Raw genomic sequence first — 26,450 nt, forward strand, 5'->3', positions numbered from 1 at the left:
AATATAATTCATTCATTGCCTTGAGTCTCTTCCTCCGTTCAATCAGATCATGACTGATTGCTTCCTTAACTCACCATTATAATCCCTAATATTCGCGCTCAATGCCAATCGATAACAGATTTGTACTAACACTGTGTGTAAACAGAATGGCCTCAATCTAATTTCAAGGTTGTGTCTCTTTGTTGTGGACTCCCCTTCACCAAAGATGGAGACCTCAGTAAATTCCTCTATCATTTTAAGGAATGCTTTGCTGCTGGAGACTGAGGCAAATAAAATTGTATATTTTAAAGGAAGTGCAGAAAACGATGTGAACCAGCAACAGCTCAAGGGCTCAAAGACTGTGCACATTACAATGTGCAGCATAGCAGGCTGCATCAGCCAAAGGGCCAGGACAATGGCGATGGGCTAAATGGCACCCCTCTGTGCTTTTAAAGAGTCTTTGGTTCAACAGCTTATTAAAGAGAGACAGGAATGAGCTAGGAAGACAGAACAAAATTAATTAATAACCTATTAGATTAATACCTTCACAATTACAAATTGCAAACCAAATGTACACAATGTCTGGTACTGAAATCAGAAGATAAATCATAACCATCAGGGCCTACCCACATTTGGGATGTGCGGGTCAGTGTCAAAGGTCATGCAATGATGGTGGTGAGGGGAGGGTGGCTTGGCCCTTTGAGCGAAATACCACACCCACCAGGGTCTCATAACTGAATGGTTGAGACAGACTCTGAGTCAGTCCCTTTAAATGGAGCAGCAAAATAAATTATTAATATTGCTCTTCAGCTTCCCCTTTTGATCTAGCCCACAAGATGAATCAATAGCACACAGTATGTTCCAGAGGATCACTGCCGTTAATCTGAGCATGCCCCAGCTCAGGGCAGGTGGAACGGACTGAGCTTGCTGCTACTTCTATTCACAATGCAGCCACAAAAAACACCAGCTGGAATCCACAGCTGATCGCTGGCCATCTGAACAGTGTCCTACCAAAGGAAGGAGCAGCTTGCAGAGAAAATACAGAATGCATCTTCAGCCTTTCCAGCCTACTGCGCCAGTTAGTACAAACATAACTGATCAGACTGTGGCTTTAACAATGCATACCCGCCTACTCCCACAACTCTGGACTCTCCTGTAGATCTAAACAGTTTATCTCCACCTTGAATGTATGATCCAGTATCTGAGGTAGGGCATTCTAAAGATCAATGAGCCTCTAAGAAGAATGTGCTCTTCATTTCCACTTTAACTGGGAGAGGCTTATTTGTTAACATCCTCTCAGTATCCATCCAGTCACACCTCCTCAAAATCCTTTATCTTTTAATAAGATAATCTCACTCTCTTCTAAAGACCCAAAGTGCTCAGTCTTTCCTCAATCCACCATCCCAGGTTCTCGGGGGTGATCAGTACAAGCAGATATACGACTGAGCAGAAGGAGCAAGCTATACAGCTGCTGGAGTCTGCACTGCTAGTCTAAACGATCATGACTGATCGGATTACTCCACATGGTCCCAATAGTCTTTCAGCCTTTGTTTATCAATAATCTCTCTGCCTCTGTAGTAAAAATATTCAAAGATTCTGCTTCCCACGCTTTTAAGACGTGCTCCAAAGACACATGACTCCCTGTGAGGTAACAAAGTTCTCATCTCTACTTTAAATCGACAATTCTTTATTTCAGACATTGACCCCTTGTTCTAGATTCACCCCCAAAGAGGAAGCCCCCTTGTTACTATCTCTCAGAACCTTTTCTGTTTAAATCCAGTAAAATATTACTCTTGCAACTCTGGGTGAGTAATATTCATGCCACACAAATGCCAGGTAATGACTGTGTCCAATGGGAGAGAATCACTGTCCCTTGACATTCAATGGTGTTTCCATGACAATCTCCCACAATCAACATCCTGGGGATTATCATTCACCAGAACTATATGGATCAGCCATATAAACACAGTGGCTACAAGAGCAAGTCAGAGGCTAGGAATTCTGCAGTGGGTAACTCTCCTCCTGACTCCCCAAAGCCTGTCGTCAGGAGAAAGTGAGGACTGCAGATGCTGGGGATCAGAGCTTAAAAACGTGTTGCTGAAAAAGCGCAGCAGGTCAGGCAGCATCAGGGCTTATGCCCGAAACGTCGATTCTCCTTCTGCTTTGATGCTGCCTGACCTGCTGCGCTTTTCCAGCAACACAATAACTGGTGGATCCCCAAAGCCTGTCCACCAGTTACAAGGCACAACTCAGGAGTGTGATGAAATACTCCTCACTTGCCTTCATGAGTGCAGCTCCAACACTTGAGACAATCCATATCAGGAACAAATCAACCCCAGTTTAATAGGCACCTCATCTACTAATTTCAACATTCATTCAATTCACTGCTGATGTAGAGGTAGCAGTATGTCCCACCTACAAGCTGCATTACAGTAAGGCACCAAGGCTCCTCAGAAAGCACCTTTTGAAACTGTGAACCCTACTACCTGGAAGGATATAAGCGACACATGCATAGGAACACCACTATCTCTCCAAGCCTCACATCATCCTGACCTGGAAGTACGTATTCCACTGGGTGAAAATTGTAGAACTCCCTCCCATATAGCACTATGGCTGTTGCTACACCCCAGGGACTGCAGTGATTCAAAAAAGCCGATCACCATCATCTCATCCATAGCTATTAAGGATGGGCAATAAATGCAGCAATACCCATATTCCATGAACTAATAAAAACAAAGATATAAACCTGGCCTTGACTAACCTTTCCTTATAGAGCATGCCACCCATTCCAGGTGTTCATCTATTAAAATCCCTTGTATACTTTTACATCCTTGTTTTAAATAAGGTGATTAAATCAGTGCAAAGTACTCTGGATGTGACCTCCCCAGCGCACTGTATGACTGAAGCCTAACCTTCCCACTTTTGTACCCAGTTCCCCTTTGCAATAAACAATATCGGTCTATTAAGGTTCCAACTCACTTGCTGTACCTGTGTACTAACCATTCACAATTCATGCACCCGAACACCCAGAATTCTCTGTACCCTCCCTCCAATTAGATAATATACTTCCAAAATGAGCAATTTCACATTTTCTCTCATACTTCATTTGCCAGAATTTGACCCAATCTTTCAACATGTCTCAGCTTCCTTAAATTTTCTTCAAACTTACTTTCTTATCTTTGTGTCATTAACACATTTAGCACGTATGCTTTGGTCGCTTCATGCACATAAAAAGTCGCGGCCTCAGCAATGATCCCCTGTGGCAGGCCAGTCATTGCATCGTGCCAATGAGAAAGTGACCTATTTAGGCCCACACTCTGTCTGGCTAACAGGAAACATGCACTACTTTGTTCACCCCTGCACCATTAGAATTATTTTAATAAAATTTGATTGGATCCTTCTAGGTTTGCTAACCACACAAAACTGGGTGGGATTGTGAGTTGAGAGGAGGGTGCAAGGAGGTCGCGAGTTGATTTGGACAAGTTGGATGAGTAGTCAAACATGCAGCAGATACACTACAACACAGCAGCAAGTGTTCAAATGTGGAAAACAGAAAGGAAGAGTATGATTTAATATATTGGAAAATATGGATGTACAAATTAATCTGGGTGTCCTTGGAAACCAGTCAATGAACGTAGACAGGCAGGTGCAGCAAGCAGTTTAGAAGGCCAATAGAATATTGGCTTTCATTGCAAGAGGATTTAAGTTCAGAACTAGGGACATCTTACTGCTGTTATACCTTGGTGAGATAACACCTGAAGTAATGTGTGCATTTTTCGTTTCCCTATCTCAGAAAAGATATCCTTGCCATAGAGGGAGTGCAGTGGAGGCTCCTGGGCTGACTCCAGGGATGGTAGGACTGTCCCATAAGGAGATATTGGTTCAACTGGGCCTGTGTTCACTAGAGTTTAGAAGGGAGGGGATCTGTTTGAAACATAAAATTTAACAGGGTTGGACAGACTAGATGCAGAGGGAATGTTTTCACTACTTGGCGAGTCTAGAACCAGGGGACTCAGAAAATAGGGTACACATTTAGATCTGAGATAAGGAAACATTTCTTCATTCAAAGAGAGTAACCCTATGGAATTTTCTGCCACAGAAGGTTGTGGAGACCGAGTCACTAAATATATTCAAGTCAGGTACATGTTTATATTTCATAGGCACCAAGGGGTATGTGGAGAAATGGGAATATGGCATTGAGATACATGATCAGCCATCATCATTCAGAATAGCTGAACTAGCTCTAAAGAGCTGAATGGCCTATTCCTGCCTCGTGTTTCCACGTTATCAAATATCCTCTTGAAATCCAAGGGCAGTACAACCACTGGTTCCCCTATTCCCACAGCACATTATTTCCTCAGAATTCCAATTAACTAAATCAGTGTAACTCCGTTTTCACAAACCCATATTCAATTAGCTGAGCTCTTTGAACTTTCTAAATGCCCTGCTATAATGGCTTTAATAATTGTTTTGAAGATTTTCCCTATGACAGATATTTAACTAAACCATCTGTGGTTACCTGCTTCCTGGTATCCCTCCCTGTAAGGTTCTACATTCGCTATTTGCCAATCTTCTCCAAGTAGGGAGAATTTTGAAAATTGAAATCATGCATCAACTATATCACTAGCCATTTCTTTCACAACTCTATAACAAGGTCCATCGGGCCTCAGAACTTGTCACCTCACAGTTCCAATAATTTGTTCAATACCACTTCCCTGGTTACTGTAGTCTTCTTAGGCTCCTCCCTCTATTTTCCTGATTTATAACTATTTCTGGGATGTTCATTGTATTCTCTAGAGTGAGGACTCTACAAAAACCTGTTTGATTCATCTGTCATCTCCTAAATTTCCATTATTAATTTCTCAGTCTCATTTTGTTAACTTAACTTTTTAAAATCTGTATACAAACTCCTACTACACATTTCTTTATATTTTGAGCTAATTTTTTACAGTGACTAAAAGATTAATGAGGGAGCAATTATAATCTTTGCTCCTTTTATTTTTATCTTCTGTCAAATCTTCTGACCTGCCCCTACTCACCTTTTCACAATTACATTTAAAAAAAAAGATTTAATACAACCTTTAACACTTTCAGTTAACTACAGATGGTGGAGTTACAATTTAGAATTTTCTCTCTGGTTATACCTGTTGTGTATTCAGAAACATTTAATGTTTGCTACTGTGTCTCTTTGACACATCTCTGGAACTCACTTTCATGTCTGTTTTCTCTGCTTTCATGTCCTCATAACTGCTTCGACTTAAGCTTAAGTCTTTGTCCTACACCCCTCTCCTTCAAAGTGAATCCAAAATTTAATCATGTTCTGATTATTGCTACTCAGGATCACCTTCACTATCAGATTATTAATGAATCTTAGCTCATCAAGTCTATGAAGTATCAATATCCAGCTGGAAGGCTTGATCAGTTACAGAATAGGTCCTTCTAAGAAACTATCCCAAAGATATTCTGGAAACTCCTTGTCCAGGTTACTTTTGCCCATCCAACTTTTCCAAACAATAAGTAGATTAAATCCCCCATAACTATAGCCAGGCTCTCTGACAGGCTAATTATTTATTTCTTTAGACTTCGTTCTACAGTGGGATAAGGGTTAGGAACCAGTACACCACTCCCAAAAGTGACATCTTGCCTTTATCATTTCTCATCTTTGCCAAAAATATTCTGGTTTGAACTTACAGCAGCTCTCTCTATTGTGCTAATACCAGGACTAATTAACTAAGCCATCCTCCATAATTAGGAAGGCCAGAAAGCCAGGAGAAAGTCCTGTAGCCATTAATATTCAGCTCCCAATCTATGGCATCCTGTCGCCATTTCTGGATAATTGCTCAATCCACGAGCACCACATGAATGTTATGTTTCACAGCTCACTTGCTTTTCCAGAGGTGAATTCCCAAAATAAACTGCTCGGCTTCCTCCTCCAAACATCTCAGTAATTTGCATCATTTCTCTCCCAAGTTGCTCCCATCCACAAATGCACTGAAATATTTCACTGTAACCCAACTCATGTCTAAAACAGCATGATGTTTCTTTTGCCTAGTTTCAACTCAAGATAGTACACCGAGCCTCATTGTGATACAATTAAGACATATTGCATCGCGAGTTTTGAGACTTGTAGTTCAGGCTGAGATTCTGGATGTAGGTTTGCTCGCTAAGCTGGAAGGTTCATTTTCAGATGTTTCGTCACCAAACTAGGTAACATCTTCAGTGAGCTTCCGGACGCAGCACCACTGATGTTTCCTGCTTTCTATTTATATGTTTGAGTTTCTTTGGGTTGATGGTGTCATTTCCTGTGGTGATGTCATTCCCTGTGGTGATGTCATTCCCTGTTCTTTTTCTCAGGGAGTGGTAAATAGGGTCTAAGTCAACGTGTTTGTTGATAGAGTTCCGGTTGGAATGCCATGCTTCTAGGAATTCTCGTGCTTGTTTCTGTTTGGCTTGTCCTAGGATGGATGTGTTGTCCCAGTTGAAGTGGTGTCCTTCCTTATCTGTGTGTAAGTTTGTCGTTTACAAAATACCGTGCAAGAACTGCAACAAATACTACATTGGACTAACAGGTAGAAAACTAGCCACCAGGATACATGAACATCAACTAGCCACAAAACGACATGACCCTCTCTCACTAGTATCCTTACATACAGATAAGGAAAGTCACCACTTCGACTGGACAACACATCCATCCTAGGACAAGCCAAACAGAGACATGCCCGAGAATTCCTAGAAGCATGGCATTCCAACCAGAACTCTATCAACAAACACATTGACTTGGACAACATTTACCACCCCCTGAGAAAAAGAACAGGAAATGACATCACCACAGGAAATAACACCACCAACCCAAAGAAACTCAAACATATAAATAGAAAGCAGGAAACATCAGCAGTCCTTCGTCCGGAAGCTCATTGAAGATGCTACCTAGTATGGTGATGAAACGTCTGAAAATGAACCTTACAGCTCAGCGAGCAAATCTACATCTACATATTGCATCCTCCGACAATGTGGCACTCCCTCAGCACTGATTAATATCTGGAATTTATTGCTAAGGCAGATGAACAGGTTATCATTTGAACTGATGTTAGGATCCTTGAGGCAAAAAGACCTGGGAATCAGTTGAAGAAGTGATAGGGTGCACCAAGTCGATATGGATCGAGAACATTCTCAAAGGACCAATTGCATGGTTCAACTCTCTCCTTAATCACAATTGGTTTCAGAGTTTTTCTGGGGTTGCTGCCTCATTGAGTGTGATATGAGTGAGGTGAATGAGTGGCAAATGCAACCTAATGTGGATAAATATGAAGTTATCCACTTTGAGAGCAAATACAGGTAGTCAAGACTATTACCCCATTGCCGATAGATCCCCTTCAAATATGTCCAGGAGATAGCCTAGAACCTAACTTTTATCTGATTTAAAGGCAAGTGTAAGAAGCTGTGTTCCAGCTGTAATTCAATTGGTCATGCTACTTGGCTTTAAGCAAAGCACACTTTATTCTTACACCCAGTTAAAATACAAACAAAAAGAATTGGTGTAACTTTGACACTATTGGAAAACTTCACAGAATAATAGATTATTTAACTACTAAACATCAACTGTGCTGATACAGTAAAATCCCATAAGTACATCCTTGACAAAGAGAAATTCAATAAAATAGTTTGTCTTATGTGATGCTTCCCCCGTCCCAGAGTAAAGAACACCAAGAGGAAATCCTGGCCAGGACACAACTCCAGCTTTTTGCTGTGGCTGAAAGAGATGTAGCAGCTTCCACAACCAACTTCAAACCCCAACTACTGAAAGCTAAACTGAAACCCTGGTTCTGTGGGATCCTTACTCCACCCAGTCATGCTGCTTCTGTTGTTCTAACTTCAAAAAATAAAACCGTCAATATGGAAGAATTTTTTTTTTTTTAAAAACCTTAGGCCTTACTCGAACAGTTCTCAAAAATATATATACACTACATTGACTCTAAGCATTCAAATGTTCACTACCACAGTTCATTATAATCCATTTCATCTACCAAACATCTTGATCTTCCTTGTTCAAAGTTGTGACAACGCGATTGCAATTACATTCTCTCATCCTGCCACGTGTATAATTTTCAATTTAAATGGTTGTAACAATAAATGCCATCTAAACAGTCTGGTATTCTTATCTTTAAACTTCTCCAAAACCTTTAAGGGGTTATGATCAGTATTTACAATTGTCTCAGGCACATTACTAGCAACATAAATGTTTAAACGTTGCATTGTCAATACCAAACTCAAAGTCTCTTTCTCAATTGTGGAATATTTCTGTTGATGAATATTCAACGTTCTGGAAAAATACCCAGTAGATCTTTCTACCTTCTTGTCAGCTTCTTGCAAGAATATAGCGCCAACACCCACATCCGTGCATAGATAGCCACTTTGAAATGCTTTGGGTAATTAGGTGTGGCTAACACTGGGGCAGTGGTTAAACAGCTTTCAGGCTGTCAAATGCCTTCTGACAGTCTGCAGTCCACTGAAACTCACTTTGATTATATTGTCTTTGAACATGCTTTCAATTGATTTTTGAACCTGTGCCAATTTTAGAGGGTTAACTCTAAGGATGTTGCTTAACAGGATCAGCATTTCCTGTATCTGCATCATGTGCAATAATGTTATTACTTCCCAGCTTATTTGCACATATCTCTCCACATGATTGGAATAACCTTCTCATGTCTTTTCAATTTTCCTTAAAGGGTACGTCAATAATTCAGCTCAATTTGAGAGTTTTCTTAGTTTGTTAAACAGGGTTGAGAGTATCAAGTTCCTCATCAGGGTTGAGAGTGACAACTACCAACAATCTGTCCTCGACTTTCTGCGTAAATACAACAGTCAAGGAAGCACAACAACGCTGCTTCTTCCTCAAGTGGCTTAGGAAATACGGCATGTCCATAAGGACCCTCATCAACATTTACAGATACTCTACAGAAAGCATTCTATCCGGATACATAATGCCTTGGTATGGCAACTGCTCTGCCCCAGGACCAGAAACTGCAGAGAGTTGTGGGCATAGCCCAGACGATCACAGATGCCAACCTTCCATCCATTGACTCTGTCTATGCTTCTTGTTGCCATGGAAAGGCAGCCACCATCATCAAAGACCTTTCCCACCCCGTAATGCTCTCTTCCATTTGGCAGAAGATGAAGATATTTGAGAAGATTTGTAGCTCAAGTTGTCAATGAGCTTGCTGTCTTGCTCACTGAGCTGTTAAGTTCGTTTGCAGACGTTTCATCACCGTACTAGGTAAGATCATCAGTGTACCTCTGGTGAAGTGTTGGTGTTCTGTCCCACTTGCATTTGTGTGTGTGATCTGCTAGGTTTGCTGTCATTTCCGGTTTTGTTGCTGGTTCTGTCTCTCAGTAGTTGGTATATGAGATCTAAATCCATGAGCTTGTTAATGGCGTTCCGGGTTGAGTGCCAGGCTTCCAGGACTCCCCGTGCATGTCTGTGTTTGGCTTGTACTAGGATAGATACGTTGTCTCAGTCGAATTGGTATCCTTCACTGTCCATGTGTATGGACACAAGTGAAGATACAGAAGCTTAATCACATGCACCAACAGATTCAAGAACAGCTTCTTCCCCGCTGTTATTAGACTGCATAACGGACCTCTCTAATTTCAAATCTAATGTTGATCTTGCTTCATGCACCTCCTGTGCAACTATAACCCTGTGTGTCTCACTCTGTCTTAGATCTGTGTGTCCTCGTTTGCCCTGATCTGCCTGTATTGCTTGCCAAACAAATCTTTCCACTATACTTAGATACACATGACAACAATAAATCAAATCACAAATTGCTGGAAAAACTCAGCACATCTGGCACTAGCTGTGGAGAGATATCAGAGTTGAGTGACCCTTCCTCAGAAACTTGGCTTTTTAATTTGAGGAATATCAAATTCGAATTTATCGGAACTTGGTTCTTCCCTCTGTGTTGTAACCAGTAACACGTTCTCCTCTTGCTTTCCTTCCCTATCAAAATACTATTTGAGCATATTTGCATGATACACTCAGATTTCTTTCTATCTGGAATTCTTATCAAGTAATTCACCTCACTCAATTTTCTTTCTATTCCTGATGAAGGGCTTTTGCCCGAAACGTCGATTTTCCTGCTCCTCAAATGCTGCCTGACCTGCTGTGCTTTTCTAGCACCGCTCTAATCCAGATTCTGGTTTCCAGCATCTGCAGTCATTGCTTTTACCTAAGGCCCACTAAACCTTGCCTTTAAAAGATCAGCTACCACTGCAGTAACACTAACACTTTATCTCCTCCAGTGAAACTACGAATTTTATTTCTTGTTGCCTCCTATTTCTTCATATGCTGTGCTATTTTCAAATGCTGTCTAGCCAACTCACCCGCTCTATTTAACCATTCCCTAAAATTTGACGCAGTCCAAACATGTGATCTCTGACCTCTGACTTACCAAGTTTTCCTTAATTAATTTCAGTGGTCCACTTATTTCATTTCTATAATGCACCAATAATATAACTTGATGAACTTCTGCCCATTTTTCGCTTGCCTGAATTTGTAATAGTTTCAATCTCTTCATCAAGACTTCATTTTTACAATAGTAACATCATGGGATACACTCAAATTCTTCCTCTGTGAATGGTTTTTGCTACAAGTGCTTTTATTTTTTCAACTTTTTGTTGTAATTCAACTAACCTCTCTTACTAAAAATATCCACTTTGTCCTCCACCTTCTTGTTTTTTTTCTCTCAAGCATTTGACCAACATTGTTTCTCATAATTTTGAACTTAGCTTCCTTATCTTTATTTTTAAATTTCTCCTCCTGTTTCAACTGGGTGGCTTTATCACCTTGTTAGCACAGAGTCAGGAAAAAGCCCAGGATATATTTCCTGTAACATCTCATTTCCCGATTTCCACTTGCATCATTCTCACCTGTGATCCAGCTATCTCATTCCCGAGAATATACTGTATCTCTGGAACAAAGAATTTCTCAATTACTCCCATCACCACTTCACCATTTTTCACTGGACTCTCCAATCTCACCTGACACAATGGAACACTATTCTTCTCACTATGGATTTCACATATTCCCACCTTTTCTGGCAATACACCTTCCCAAATACATACCTGCACATCTCTCACCTTGCTCCTGTATCCTATAATTTTAATTTCCTTACCTCCTACTCCTGGTACACAGGTAAACCTTACCCAGAAAGGTAAATTCCTTCAAGAAATCTGGTACTTATTAACCAAGCCCTGACTAGTCTGTACATTCTGCTGCAGTTATTTAGCTTCCTTTACTACTTCAATAAACCCCACTGGCTTATCCTGTTTTCCTATATCTGTCTTCCCTGTGCTTTTTCTAACCCACCGACACTGTGACTTCATGTGTCCTACTTTATTGCAGTGAAAACACCCGAGCTTTTTTACTTCTCTTTCCCCCTCACAGGTCTCCTTTCTACCCTGTGGTAAACTATCTTCAATGAGATCTCCTTTTCCCTTACCAACTGGGGATTTCTCTTCTCCTCTGTTTCTATCCCTCACAGATTGAAATTAATGTTGGAAACCAAACTTTGATTTATGAACCAACTCAATCACCAGCTATTCCCACTGCTAGTCTTGCCATTTTAACTCCAAGCTCTTCCATGAGTTCTCACGATTTCAGGAAGTGAATTTTTGAATTCCTCCAAAATAACAGTCTAACAGCGTCATAAGACTGATCAACTTTCAATGCCCTTATGCATCTATCAAAGTTACTTCGTTTGATGCTTTCAAACTTCCCCTATGTTTGACCAGGTTCCCTCCTTAGATTCTGAAAATGTTGTCTTGAGCTTCTTGCACTAGTTCATATCCGTTTAAGATGGCATTTTTCACCTCATTTCACCCTCTGGTACCTTCGCTGATAGTGATGCAAATACCTCAAGTACCTACCAATTTGTAAACAATCAACATTACCCACACGGTCAACATGCCCTCATCACTATTCCTACTTACTACCTCTGTCAGCTTTCCTCTCTCAGTTGCAAGAATTATGTTTTCTATAACGGGGTCATAGACTAAGGATAAGGAGTAAACCATGAAGGACTGAGAGGAGGAGAAATGTTTTCACCCAGAGAGTGATGAACATGAGGCATTCTCTGCCACAAAAAAACAGTCAAAGTCAAAACCTTGTATGATTTTGAGGAGGAGTTGGATCTAGCACTTAGAGTTAAAGTAATCAAAAGGTAAGGAGAAAATGGGAAAAGGCCATTGAGTTGTATGATCACATGGAATGGCAGTGCAGGCTGGAAAGGCCGAATAGCCCATTCCCGCTCCTATTTTCCATGTTTCTATATTAAAGGATATGTGGGAAGCTTTCAGTTTGGACTTGGCCCTCCAGCCAGACCACGGGGGTTAAAACTTGACCAACATCTCAGCATGGATCACCAGTCTTGCCAAAAAGATAGCAGCCTGATACAGAACAGGAATAGAGTAATCTTAGAGATAAGCACTTGCTATTTATAACACCCGTACAGATTATGAACAGCCTTGATCCAACCTCAGCATTTTAATAGCAATGTGAGAACTGCAATTGAGGTGATTGTACTAGCTTCCTTAGAGACACGAGGTCTGAATCTGGAGATGTGCATAAACAGCTGCCACAATTTTGAACAGTTTCCTCCACTTCAACAGTTCAATGGCTTCAATACTGACACTCAGTGCTGACCCTCCGACAGTGCGGCACTCCCCCAGCACTGACCCTCCGACAGTGCGGCACTCCCCCAGCACTGACCCTCCGACAGTGCGGCACTCCCCCAGCACTGACCCTCCGACAGTGCGGCACTCCCCCAGCACTGACCCTCCGACAGTGCGGCACTCCCCCAGCACTGACCCTCCGACAGTGCGGCACTCCCCCAGCACTGACCCTCCGACAGTGCGATGCTCCCTCACTGCGGCACTCCCCCAGCACTGACCCTCTGACAGGGCGGCACTACCCCAGTACTGACCCTTCAACAGTGTGGCGCTCCCTCAGCACTGACCCTCTGACAATGTGGTGCTCCCTCAGTGTTGGCCCTCTAACAGCATGGCCATTCCCTCAGCGCTGACTCCCCGACAACGCAACGCTGTCTTGGCGCTGACCTGTCATAGTTCAGTACTCCCTAGTACATTTTTAAGTTTGTCATCTTTAAAATTCTATTTCACTATTCCAGTTTGGAGGGGTCTGCCCTTTGGGAGATACAGGTGAAACAATAATATGATGCTACATTTCACGAGCAAAAATGTAAATGTAGGTCCACTTCCCTTCAGAAGGTATTTTTCCTGCTGATAACAGGCAGATTCTGGGTTTATAGTGGGGTTGAGAGAGAGAGATATGTTATGTAGAAGTCACACACTGAGACACTGCAACTTGGAAGCCACCTGATGTATTTCAAATCTGCAACATAAATGCCAAGCCAGAGAGAAGCCCAGAACGGAGGATAATCCCCCACCTCTCTTTCTATTCTGAGAGTCAGAGATATAATCAGTTTATGTCAATGTGTCTGCTCGTTGCTTTGATACTCAGGAGCATCATCCTGCCGCTGCTCTTCTTATTTGCAGCAGTTACTCATTATCATTTTATTGGACCCGAGTTCACACTAATTCTAAATTACGTAGATTTGGATTTGGTCTTTTCAGGAGAGAAGAGTCATTCTGAAAACAGGAACATGGGAAGATTTGCTATGACCTTATTGCACAGCACTACTCTACTCCAGAATCTGGTTTCCAGCATCTGCAGTCATTGTTTTTACCAAAGGAACTTGGAACAAGCGTAGGCCATTCAGCCCCTCAAGCTTCACCCAACATTCACAGCTGATTATCCATCTCAACACCATTTTCCCATAACCCTCAATGTTATTAGTAACTAGAAATCTATCAGTTTCTGGCTTGAACAAACTTAATGACTGAGCTCTCATCACTCTCTGGAATAGAGATTTCCAAACATTCATCACCTTGAGTGAAGACATTCCTCCACATCTCAGTCCTCAATGGCTTGCCTTTTATTCTGAGACTGTGTCCCCTGGTTCTGGGATGTCCCAGGTAGAGGTAATACCCTTCCTACATCCACCCTGTATATCCTTTAAGAACCTTCTAAGTTTTTATGAGATCCCATCTCTATCTTTTAGATTCCAGAGAATACAAGCCTAGTTTTCTCAATCTTTGCTCAAAGGACAGCCCCAGCAATCCAAGGGTCAGGCTGGTTAACTCTGCTGCATTCCTTCTACAGCAAGTATATTTGTGCTTAGGCACATGACCAGAACTGCTCACAGTACTCCAGGTGGAGTCTCAAGTATTCTGTACAAATGGAGCAAGACCGCTTTCTTCCTACACTCAAATCTTCTTGTGCTGAAGACAAAATGCTATCTGCTCCCTAAACTGTCTGCTGCATCTGTATGCTTGCTTTCAATAATTGATAAACATGTATATTTTCTCAACATATTTAGAACTGTTATTACACACCTCTGGACTCCTGGTTCAATGGTGGAGCCATTTCTACAGTCTCACAAGAACGCTCGAATGAACATGGACACCTAAGGCCGTTTGCACATCAACACTTCCGAATCTGCAAACATTGAAGAAATATTCTGCACCTTTGTTCTGAGTACACCTATCCACATTCTATCCCACGTGCCAGGTTCTAACACACTCAGTCCAGCCTGTCTAAATCCCTGTAACCCCTTCACAGCTTTCATTCTCACCAAGTTTTCGGTTATTTGTAAATTTGGAAATAATACAATTGGTCCCACCTCCAAATAATTAAGATCATAAAACTTAGGAGAAGAAATAAGTCATTCAGTCCATTGAATCTGCTCTGCCTCTCCATTAATGGGGAGAGAATGGCCTAGTAGCATTATCACTAGACTGAAGACCCAGGTCTTGACCACACATGACTCCAAACCAACAGCAATGGGGTGGACTCTGAACTGCCCGCTGGGCAATTCAGGACGTGTAATAAATGCTGGTTTAGCATGATTGAATAAAAACATTCACAGATCACGGCTCATCTGATAATCTTCAAATCCACTCTGCTGCTCTTGCCTCAAAACCTTGATTCCCTTACTCATTAGAAGGGTCTATCTCAGTCTTGAACATACTCAATGACCCAGCCTCAACAGCCCTTTGCAGTAAAGGATTCCACAGATTCACTCCCCTCAAAGAAGAAAATTCTTCATTTGTGTTTAAATGTGCAACCCTTTATTCTGAGGTTCCAGCCCTTGACTCTGTTACAAGGGGAAGGTAACTCTCAGCATCGGTGCTGAAAAGCCCCTCCAAGAATCTTGTATGTTTCAATAAGGCCACCTCTCATTCTTCAATATTTCAATGAGTACAGACCCAACATATTCGATCTCGCCTCAAAAGACAGCCCTTCAACACCAGTATGTTTTTCCATAGGTAGGGAGACCAAAATTGTTCATAAATAGGGCCTTGCATATTTTTATTCATATCCTCCATTCCCTTTGAAATAAAAAATCCATTCGCCTTCCCTATTATCCATTGAATTTAGATGCTAGCTTTTTATGATCTATGTATAAAACCTCCCAAATCCACCTGTTCTGTTGCTTTCTACATTCAGGGGTAACACAGTGGCTCAGTGGTTCTCACTGCTGTCTCTCAGTGCCAGAGATCTGGGCTCAATTCCAGCCTCGGGTGACTGTCTGTGTGGAGTTTGCATATTATCCCCGTGTCTGTGGGTTTTTTTTACCATGTGCATGTGTCCTCCCACAGACCAAAGATGTGCGGGTTAGGTGGATTCACCACGCTAAATACAGAGAGAGGGTCGTGTGCTGGGTCTGTGTAGATCCTCTTCAGAAGTCAATGCTGCTTTTTGTTTCAGATTTTCAGCATCCGCAGTTCTTTTTGAAAATGAAGCACTGAAATCCCAGAATTAATTCTTGGGACATGCCACCATAGACCATAGGGACAGCAACAGAGCAGATTCTACAAAGTTAAAGGTCAATCCCATTGGACAAGGTCAGAAGTCACATGACACCTGGTTAAGATCCTTCATTTGATGAAGGAGCAGAGCTCCAAAAGCTTGTGATTTCAAATAAACCTGTTGAATATAACCTGCTATCATGTGACTTCTAACGTTGTCCACCCCAATCCATCACCAGCAACTCCATATCATGAATCTCATTGGAGGCATATCTAACCTTAGACCAGATAAAGATGGCCTGTTTCCCTTCCTAAAAAGGAGTTATGAACCATAGGGTTTTTGCAACAGACCAAAAGTTTCGTTTCATTTTTACTGGCTTCACATTTCCAATTAAAACCAAAACTCAAAGTGCCACATTGGGATAGAATTTACATTCCGTGGATTATTGTTCCAATAACATCACCACTGTGACACTGGATCTTCAAACATGGACAACACCAGGCTGTTGCCCAATATGGCCACATATCCGGTCTTACAACATGCAGGAAGTTCCTGTCCTTACAGCTGTTGAAACACAGTTTAAAAAAAATTGCGGTGGGCAAGATCAGGACAAGGAGAAACTACGGAGTTTCAGAAGAAAGGTCACTGGACCAGAAACATTAACTCTGCTTTCTCTCCACAGATGCTGCCAGACCAGCTGAGCATTATTTAAATTCATCTAGGGACATCGGTATTGCCGACATGATTAGCAATTATTGCCCCCCTCCCCGGTATGCATTGAGAAAGTGATGATTAATGGTTGCCTTCTCAAAGCCCTCCAGATCGCTTCTCCTCTGTGGAACAGTCACATTGGATTTGAAATATGAACTCAGTTTCTCTCTCCACAAATGCTGCCAGACCTGTTGAGTTTCTCCAGCATTCTGTGTTTTCAGATTTCCACTACTTGCTGTGCTCCTGTTGCCCTGTTACCCACCCCATCCTTTGTGAATTGAAACATTATTTTGCTGCTTCTGGGATCTTGTTGTGCCCAAATGGCTTCTGTCTTTGACCACATAGGACACTGCGCTTTTAGACAGCACTTTGCATGCTTGCATGTTGAAGTATTTGGGAAATGAGAAAAAACAGATAGAAATGCAAGTCGACTTTGCCTTTAACCAGCCATCAGTCAGCATGCTTTTAGTATTCTGACAGTGGCTGCAGACTAGTTTGCATTCTGCTCACATTCCAAAACACTGCTCAATCTTCCCAGTTCAACAAGGAAAGGAGGTTTATTTTTGCCACTTCAGTGAGTCGTTCATCAGTATTTGTGTGTTTTTTTTATCCTGATTAAAATGTAGCCCCTTACACAGACAGGGACTCTGTTTAGCTTGATATTACCTTCCATTCACCCTAACGATCCCCCTCCCTATCTCTTTCTCTCCCATTATCGTGCAGTCAGGCATTGAAATTAACAAACATGGCGAAGATAAAGGTTGGCAGACGCCTCTGGAGGGTTCTCTCATTGATCCCAAGCAGCCCCGTCCAACTAAAACTTCCTCCAGAATAAACGCTAATGCTGTACTGTACTGTGTGACCAACACAGGCTTCAACTGTCAGAAGACTCTTTCTGATTTTCTATTTTTAAAAATTTAACCTATTTTCCTAAATCAACCTGTTCAGAGATGTTATTATATACCTCTGGAGCAGGTGGGACTTGCACCCATCCTCCTGGTTCAGGGGTAAGGACACTACCACTGAACCACAACAGGGAAGCCTTTCTCTAATAGCTCACATTCAGCGGTGAGGAGCGCTGATCTCAGTGTGGAAGAAGAGAGAACGCCAATCAGAGATGTACAGAAACAGACCCTTTGGTCCAACTCGTCCATTCAGACTAGATAGCCTAACCTAATCTAGTCCCATTTGCCAGCACTGGGCTCATAGTTGAAACTTTATTGCTGGAACAGCACAGCAGGTCAGGCAGCATCCAGGGAACAGGAGATTCGACGTTTCGGGCACAGGCCCTTCTTCAGGAATGAGCAGAGAGTGTTCAGCAGGAGAAGATAAAAGGTAGGGAGGAGGGACTTGGAGGAGGGGCGTACTGGGCTCATACCCCTGTAAACCCTCCTTATTCATATACCTATCCAGAAGCCTTTTAAATGCTGTTAAGTCATCACCCCATGTGGAATAAAAGTAACCTAGCGAACTGCAGTCATTGTGGATAGGATGCCGCTCTGCTTTGATGTCACTCTCCACAACATCATGATCATTTGGGTGAACTGCCAGGGACAACATTGACTTGCTTTCTAGCCAGAAAGAGCCAGCAGGGGGGTCCCGGTTCCTGTCAGCCTAGATTTTGAGAGTCTATTAGGCTCAGTTGCAGGTAAACAATCCATCCAGCTGTGGAGAACATTGAAGTGTTGATAGTTTGGGAGGTGTGGCCAACCGACCCTGGAGAAGTGACAGCTTAGTTTGCCATAAGATCACAGTCAATCCCATTGGAGGCACATTTAACCCTAGACCAGATAGAGATGGTTGGTTTCCTTTCCTTAAAAGGAGTTAGGAACCATTGGGTTTTTGCAACAATCCATCGTTTCGTTTTCATTTTTACTGGCTTTATGTTCCTAATTGCGACCAAAATCTCAAAGTGCCACACACAGAATTGATTCTCAGGAATATTATTCCAGTAACACAGGCACTGTGCCACTGTCCCGACAAACATGGACAACACCAGGCTATTGTTCAACATGGCCACATATCCACTCTGACTACATACAGGAAGTTCCTGTCCTTGTAGCTGTTTAAAACATAGATAGACAACTTGGAAAAAAAAGAAGTCATGGTGGGTAAGTTCAGGATAAAGATAATTATTTAACTAGAGAGTTTGTGTTTTATGAATAGATGCACAGTAAAAGTAAGGAAATTGTACTAAACCTTTATAACACACTGGTAAAGCCTCTGCTGGAGGAGAGTGTTCAATTCCAGTAACCACTCTTTCAGGAGAATGTGAAAGCCATGAAGAGATTTACTTGGATGCTATCAGGGTGAGAGCCATCAGTTAAGTGGAAAGACTTGGAATGCTCTCCCTCCAGCAGCAACTTGATTAAGGGATTTAATAGAAGTGTTCAAACTCATGAAATGTTTTGCTAAAATAAATAAGATAAACTGTTTTCAGTGTCAAGAGGATCAGTAACTAGAGGGCACAGTTTGAAGATCATTGGTAAATGAACCAGTGGGTGGCACAGTGGTTAGCACTGCTGCCTCACAGTGCCAGAGACCCGGGTTCAATTCCCGCCTCAGGCAACTGTCTGTCACGCACATTCTCCCAGTGTCTGCGTGGGTTTGCTCCGGTTTCCTCTCACAGTCCAAAGATGTGCAGGTTAGGTGAATTGGCCAGGCTAAATTGCCCATAGTATTAGGTGAAGAGGTAAATGTAGGGGAATGGGTCTGGGTGGGTTACTCTTCGGAGGGTCGGTGTGGACTTGTTGGGCTGAAGGGCCGGTTTCCACACTGTAAGTAATCTAATCTTAAAAAAAAGAGAAATTTCCATGCAGTAGGTTATGGTAAAATGGCTGCCTTGTAAGCAGATTCATCAGGAGATTTCAAAAGTTAGTTGGATAAGTATTTGAAAAGGAAAAAAATGCAAGTCTGTGTATACTGTTGGGAAATGGGGCAAATACTATAGCTCATTCATAAAGGGATGATGGGCCAAATGGTCATCTTGTGTGCTATACCACTCCATAAGAGCTTCAGACTGGAACAGGACGGGTGTTGTCTATAAAGGTGGGACTGTGTTGTTCTCAATGTTCTACACCATACAAACTGACTATAACTCCATCTTATCACCAGACTGAGGTCCTATCCTACTGTCACTGCTAGTGGAATCACGACATGTAGAGTTTGGCTTGCAATACACCCAACAATGCAGCAGTGAAATGAATACTTGCGAAACATTATCTGGATATTGTCAGAAAGGGGTTTTCTTTTTTGATTTATCCCTTTCACAATTAATTCAATGTTCAGCTCCAAATGGAGGGAGTTAGAAGTGTTGGAGACATGTGCTTACTCCAGACCAATAGGAAAAGAGAAAACTTGCCCTGTGGAAAGGAACTTGACATAGACCAAGAGGAACAAGCAATAGCAGAATGAATTGGTAATCAGCACAGTGAGGGGGCTGATGAATCTCATGAATTCAGGAGAAACCTCTTTATCCAGAAAGTGATGGAAATGTGGTATTCATTGCGATAAGGAGTTAATGAGGGAATTGTGTCAATGCATTTAAGGGAAATCTAAATTAATGAGGAAGAGATGAACAAAATGATGTACTGACTGGTGGGACTAAAATCTGGTGGACGGTGGTTTGTGAGGAGCAGAGACTTCAGTATGGACCAGTTAGGCTGAAAGGCCCAACTGTGCTGTATTCTCTCCTTTATAACATGTAAGAAAATTGTCTCTGAAGTCAGCACAAGTTTGATGCAATTCAGATCATCGAATCTCAGAATCCCTACAGTGTGGAAGCCAGCCATTCGGCCCATCAAGTCCATAACGATCTTTCAGAGACCATCCACTCAGACATACCCCCTTACTCTATCCCTGTAACCCTGCATTTCCCAAGACTAATTCATCAAGCCTGCACATTCCTGGATACTAAACAATTTAGCATGGTCAAGCCATCTAACCTTCACAACCTTGGACATTTCAGAAAATTAACCACTGGCTTCAGTGTTAAACATACTGGCTGCTTAGTATTTCATATATGGTACAGATTGCCTCAACTTCTAAATAACCACTACCACAGAGGCAACAATATTTAAAGCAATTAATCAAGGTAGCTGTTGAATTAACTCTTCGAGTGGTCTCCTGGCGTGTCCATCCGTCCCAACTTCCTGAACAGCAGCTCACTTGAAACTTTTGCTGCTTGCACCCTAACTTACACCAAGTCCTGTTCACACATTACCCTGTATTCAACAACACTGTCTCTTGTAGCACAACAGTAGTATCCCTATCTTAGAGCCAGGAGACCCAAGTTCAAGTTTCATTTGTTTTAGAGATTTCGGTTAGATTCTCTACAGTGTGAAAGCAGGCCCTTCGGCCCAACAAGTCAACACCGCCCCTCCGAAGAGAAACCCACCCAAATCCATTCCCCTACCCTATATTTACTCCTGACTAACACACCTAACACTGTGGGCAATTTAACATGGCCAATTCACCTGACCTGCACATCTTTGGACTGTGGGAGGAAACCAGATCACCTGAAGGAAACCTACTCAGACACGGGGAGAATGTACAAACTCCACACAGACAAGCGGGAATTGAACCCAGGACCCTGGTGCTGTGAGGCGGCAGTGCTAACCGCTGAGCCACCGTGCCACCCGGAATTGTGGAATAACATTTCTGAATAGGTTGATAGGAGAATAGTTTTTTTTAAAAAAAATCTACAATGCTGTTCCTTTATGACACTCCTTAAAACTCACCTTGAACTTTTAGCTTTTCTTACAGGGGTTTCTAAAATTGAGAGTTTTAATTTCAAGGTATCACCATGTGGAATACTGGAGAAACACCTTTATCAATCGAGGTTACAATGCAGAATCTATTGCAAGGACTAAAAGGAATGGAGATAATCACATTAAGGAAAGGGGAATTAAAGGAGACACTGAATGTTACATGGGGACATCGGAGAATATGCTTGTGGAGCAAAGATACAATAAGATATTCATTCTGTTGTGACTGATGCTGACTGTCACTCTAACCACAAAACTACATTAATCGGCTGAAAGTATTTCCCTAATCATAAGATGCGAAGGAATGTCTGGCATTATTCCTTAGAGGGAATTAGCAGTTCCATCAGGAAAGTTTACAAATCATTGTGTGGAAATGAACAGCTTGCAGTATGACATCACTGAATAAATCTGTTGCTCCTCATATCGTAAGAAACTTGATGTACTCACAACTGAGTCGCAGGCACAGGTAAATAATTTAAAATCATTCACCTGTTTCAAAATATTCATTTCAAACCATGGCTCAAGGATGTGATGTCAGTCAGTGCTAGTCACATTGACATCAAAAGAATACAGTAAAAAAAATTGTGGCAATTCAGAGTAACCCAGTGTTATACAGTGACAGATGTGTCTTCACTATTACTGCATCCAGTGTCAGTGACAGACTTATCTCCCATATACTGTATCCCAGTGTTGTATCAGATCTGTCCCACCAGTACTGTACCTGCTACACATTGACAGACCAGTCCCCACCAGTACTGTCACCCAGTGTTACACAGCGACAGACTTGCCCCCACCAGTACTGTACCCCAAAGTTATACAGGGACAGATCTGTTCCCACTTGGCCTGTCCTCATTGCTAGACAGCTCAAAATATTCCAAGTACAAAGAACATAACTTTGCAGCATGAGTTCTAAAATTTTGTTGATCGTTGTATTCTTTTTCTTTCCAAAGGGATAGAGTTTGGAAGTTTAATTCACTACATTGCAGCAAATCCCAATATTGCAAATTCAGCCCTTCCACAGAAACCTTCTCAGATTGTGTCAATTCTTTCCCGCAATGCGGTCTCAGTTTTACTTGGAGCAGAACCTGAGCATGTCGCCTTATTGACTCACTGTCACCTGAATCAGGTGCTTGTGTCTTTTCAATCTCTCCAAAAAGCAGAGATGGCAAGCACTTATTGAACTGTCTTGATATACTGTGCTCAGTCTCAGTGGAAGTAAACACTAAGACATCAATTACAGTTGAACTCACGCACTTCAATCCTCTCTCCATGATACAGTAAAAAAGAAAATCATGTATCCCCACATTGGCATTATGTAATAGTTCAGGTGCAGGCATGATGGGCCAAATGGCCTCCAACTATGCCATAACAGTACTGTGAAATCAAGTATTCATTTTACTTGACTTGAACAAGATAGTTTCTAACCCCTCACTTGCATTTCTAAACTATTAGTCTCATTGACAGATCTTGAAGTTTTCTTAAAAGACAACCTGACTGAATTTATAGCCTTAACTGAACTTGACCAACCTTCTCTTTACTTACAGTTTGAAGGAAAGTCTTAGTTGAATGCCCAGAATTAGGGTATTCCCAAATCAGCGAGTGTGAGATTCTTATCAACTACTGAAGCAAACTAACAAATTACTTACTTGAACAGTCGCAGAGATGTATACCATGGAAACAGACCCTTCAGTCCAACTCATCCATGCTGATCAGATACCCAAATCTGACCTAGCCCCATTGCCAGCATTTGGCGCTAATCCATCTGAATCATTCCTATTCATATACCCATCCAGATGCCTTTTAAATGTAATTTTACCAGCCTCTGGCAGGTCAATCCATACACACACCATCATGTGCATGAAAAAGTTGCCTTTAGGTCCCTTTTAGATCTTTCCCTTCTCACCTTCAATGTATGCCCTCCAGTTCTGGATTCCTCTACCCCTGGGAAAAGACAACTTTGGCTATTCATCCTATCCATACCCCTCATGATTTTAAATCCCTATAAGGTCACCCTGAGGAAACGTGCACAAATAGCAAACTAAGCACTGACGGCCATTTTTGGTGTTAAAAAAGGTAGAGTGAATACACTTTCCTTTAAAAGGACTAAACCATAACGTAGGAAAGCAATAGCCAAAATATCCCATGACCTGACATGCCATCTAAATAATAAGGCAAGGGGCACTGACATGACACACAGTTGGTGTTACAACACCAAGTATTAATCAACCAAGCATTCATCTAGCGATCTTCAATCCAAGGATAAAACTCTTTCACAGGTTCTTGAGGCTCAGTGGTACTGTATCTACTCTAGTCCAAGAATTCTGGATTCAAGACCCATCTGCCCAAAGGTGCACTACAACATGTCCAAACAGGTTGACTAAAATTAACAAAAACTCTTGCATGGTAAGTGAGGTAGAAAATGCCAATTCTCATCTGGGACCTCGTTTTCCAATTAACTGCAGTGTGTTGGAATGGGACTGTTCTCTTGGGGACTATTGAGAATGTCAGTTTCCAGAAGCCACCAAATGACCTGTGTAGGAGATGGAAAGCAGGTAGGATTAACAAACACTGCTTTCCCAATTTTGATAGGAATGACTGCAAACTGTGTGGTTCTGACACTGACAGCCCTGACAGAACCACACAGATACAGAATCAATCACAACTCTGGACATTATCTGATTGGGAATACATGGATTCTGATAAACAAATCCCCAGCTATGGAATTGAATACTTCCATTTTAAATTTAGTTGTTGGGAGCTCCTTGTTCACCATATTGCCAGTGACCATACTCCATGTGTCTAAGAATTGGATTAAAGAACTCTCTGCTAGGTTCTTGAGTTACAAATCATAGCTGACAACAGAGGATAGAAAACACAATTAATGCACAGATCTAGACAAATAAATCAAAAACTCTCACAAATTTAAGGATTGCAACAATGCTGTAAATCAGAAGGTCAGGCCCAGTGTTAACAATGATGAAGGGTACACCTTTTCTAAGATTTTCTAGATCTTCACTGTATCAATGTCTCTGGCACAAGAGATGGAGTGGACCCAAATCCTATGGTTTCGATCTAACTTCATACAACCACTGGATGGAAAAGCAAAGAGCACATTTTCCCAATGTCTATAACACCTCTTCATTCCTCAAATGCTGGATTTGTTCCCGAAGCCTCACTTTTAATAAATTAATTGCAACTTTATATATTCAAGGTACTGGAACGCTTGCTTCAAGGAAAACTGGAATTTGCATGAAGAGTAAAGCTAACATAAAATAATGTAACATTTGAAAAATAATACTTGTTAGGTGACATCACAGTACAGACAGTTTGACCTTCCTTTGCATGATTCTAACTGGCAGTTGGAACAGGAATAAACACATTTATCAAATGTCATTTATTGGGACAGAGTTACTCTCATTCTGTGTTTAAAAGTGCATCTGCTTTTGGAGGCAGTTCCTTCAGCTCAAATCGCTGGGGCACTGCTCTTGTCCCATTCCTTTCACTTTTGACCCCCAGATACTCACTATGAACGAGTACGTGAGCTGATTGTCCAGAAACAGAGGATGTAAATTCTGCCTGACATACTTCCTCCTCCTCGTTGCCCTCATTTGTCTGGATCTAGGCTATCCATAGGCTTGTGCCACTCTTTGGTTCTAGTGTTTGCCTTTTCAAACTGAGGGATATTTGTGTTCCCAACACCTTCTGTACAGCCTGTCAGGTCTCAGCCCCTGAGGTTGTTGGGTACTGGGAGAACCTCCCGAGACTCTGTGTCTCCATCCCTATCCCAACCTACAGTAACACAATCTCCTGAAGGACTCTCCACCACACCGATACCTAGCTGTGATGGTTCTTCAGCTCTGAAACTCTGTACCCGACTTCTGTGGGCGGCTGATTCTGGGGTGGGGGGGCTCTGAGCCCTTCTCCTCCCCCAGCTCTGGCTACCCAGCTTTGGTGACACTGAAGCTCCGTTCCCGTCTCCCTCCAGCTCCTCTCTTTGCCGTGGCAGTGTTCAGCTGTCCCTTTAAAGAGGCTCTACTCACTCTGGGTGATCTTCTGCAGCCCCAGCACGTCCTCGGGGGTCACAGTTTCCTTCTTCAGCAGCTCCTCCTCGGTGGTAGCCGGGAGCCCCTCGCTCGGCGGCGCCTTCTTCACCTTCATGCCAACAGTGTCCTGGTTCTTGGCGCTGCTGCTCAGGGCTTTGGTGCCAGAAAAGCTCATGTCTCTCCGGCTCCCTGCCCGGAGCCGAGGCTCTTGCTGCCGCCGCCGCGAGATCCGCTCTTTACCTGGAGCGGAAATCAAACCGTTACAATGTATCCAGCGCGGACTGCACCACCCACATTCAGGGGACACACACAATCAGCCACCACTCCGAATAGACTCTTCCTCACTCCTTCCTCTCCCGCAAACAACCCATTCATTACATAACAATCCACCAATAACTTGGTTGGGGGGAATTTACCCCTCCAAGCTTCCAAACCTCTCATCGTTACCCCGTTCTCTCCTACCAGATCCCCCTCCTTTCTGAAGCAATGGTACAATCCGTTTGCAATACCTGAGCAGCAAATTCATTCAAAAACAAACCCTCGTTAATTCACATTTTATCGTATTTATATTTTTAAATAACACGAGCTGCAGTTTTGAATATATAATAAATAAATAGTGGCGTGTTGCAAGGATGGCGGCTATTAATATGCAAGACTATGGAGTCTGGCAGTTCAAGCAGCCTAATCTGGGCCCGGGTTTCCATTAAACCAGAGCTCCCACTACCGGGCACTGGCCTGTCGGGAAAGCACTTGGCAAGGACCAGTCCCTCACCTTGTATAGTACTGTATTTATCAACTTCACCTCAACCAGAACTCAGCCATCAGCGTCATACTCAGCTCGCCAGCGACTGTTGTTCACCCCCCTTTGCCCGTGATCCAGACACCCTTAGATTTTAAGATAAAAGCAAAATATTGAAGACGCTGAAGACCTGAAATTAAAAAAAAAACACAAAACTCTGGAAAAACGTCTAGCAGTGTCTGGATATGAAACCTTTCCAGCCTCACGTGACCCTTTTTTGGAACTGGAGTTATCAGGTTCGATGAGGAGTCATATTGAACAGG

General features: G+C 42.3%; 1 protein-coding gene across 1 annotated transcript in view; it reads right to left on the reverse strand.

Annotated features, from left to right (window-relative positions):
* Positions 1-25,627, reverse strand: part of unc119a1 (unc-119 lipid binding chaperone a1) — a 40,986-nt gene extending 15,359 nt beyond the window's left edge. The window contains exon 1 of the mRNA XM_043718091.2: positions 25,386-25,627. Coding sequence (XP_043574026.1) covers positions 25,386-25,563 — 178 coding nt within the window. The 5' untranslated portion in view covers positions 25,564-25,627. The remainder of the gene's footprint in view (positions 1-25,385) is intronic.
* Between the last annotated feature and the right edge of the window lie 823 nt (positions 25,628-26,450).

Source organism: Chiloscyllium plagiosum, unplaced genomic scaffold (genome assembly GCF_037043375.1).
Source record: "Chiloscyllium plagiosum isolate Xiang-an unplaced genomic scaffold, Cpla_swu_hap1 HiC_scaffold_31, whole genome shotgun sequence".
NCBI classification, from domain to species: Eukaryota; Metazoa; Chordata; class Chondrichthyes; order Orectolobiformes; family Hemiscylliidae; genus Chiloscyllium; species Chiloscyllium plagiosum.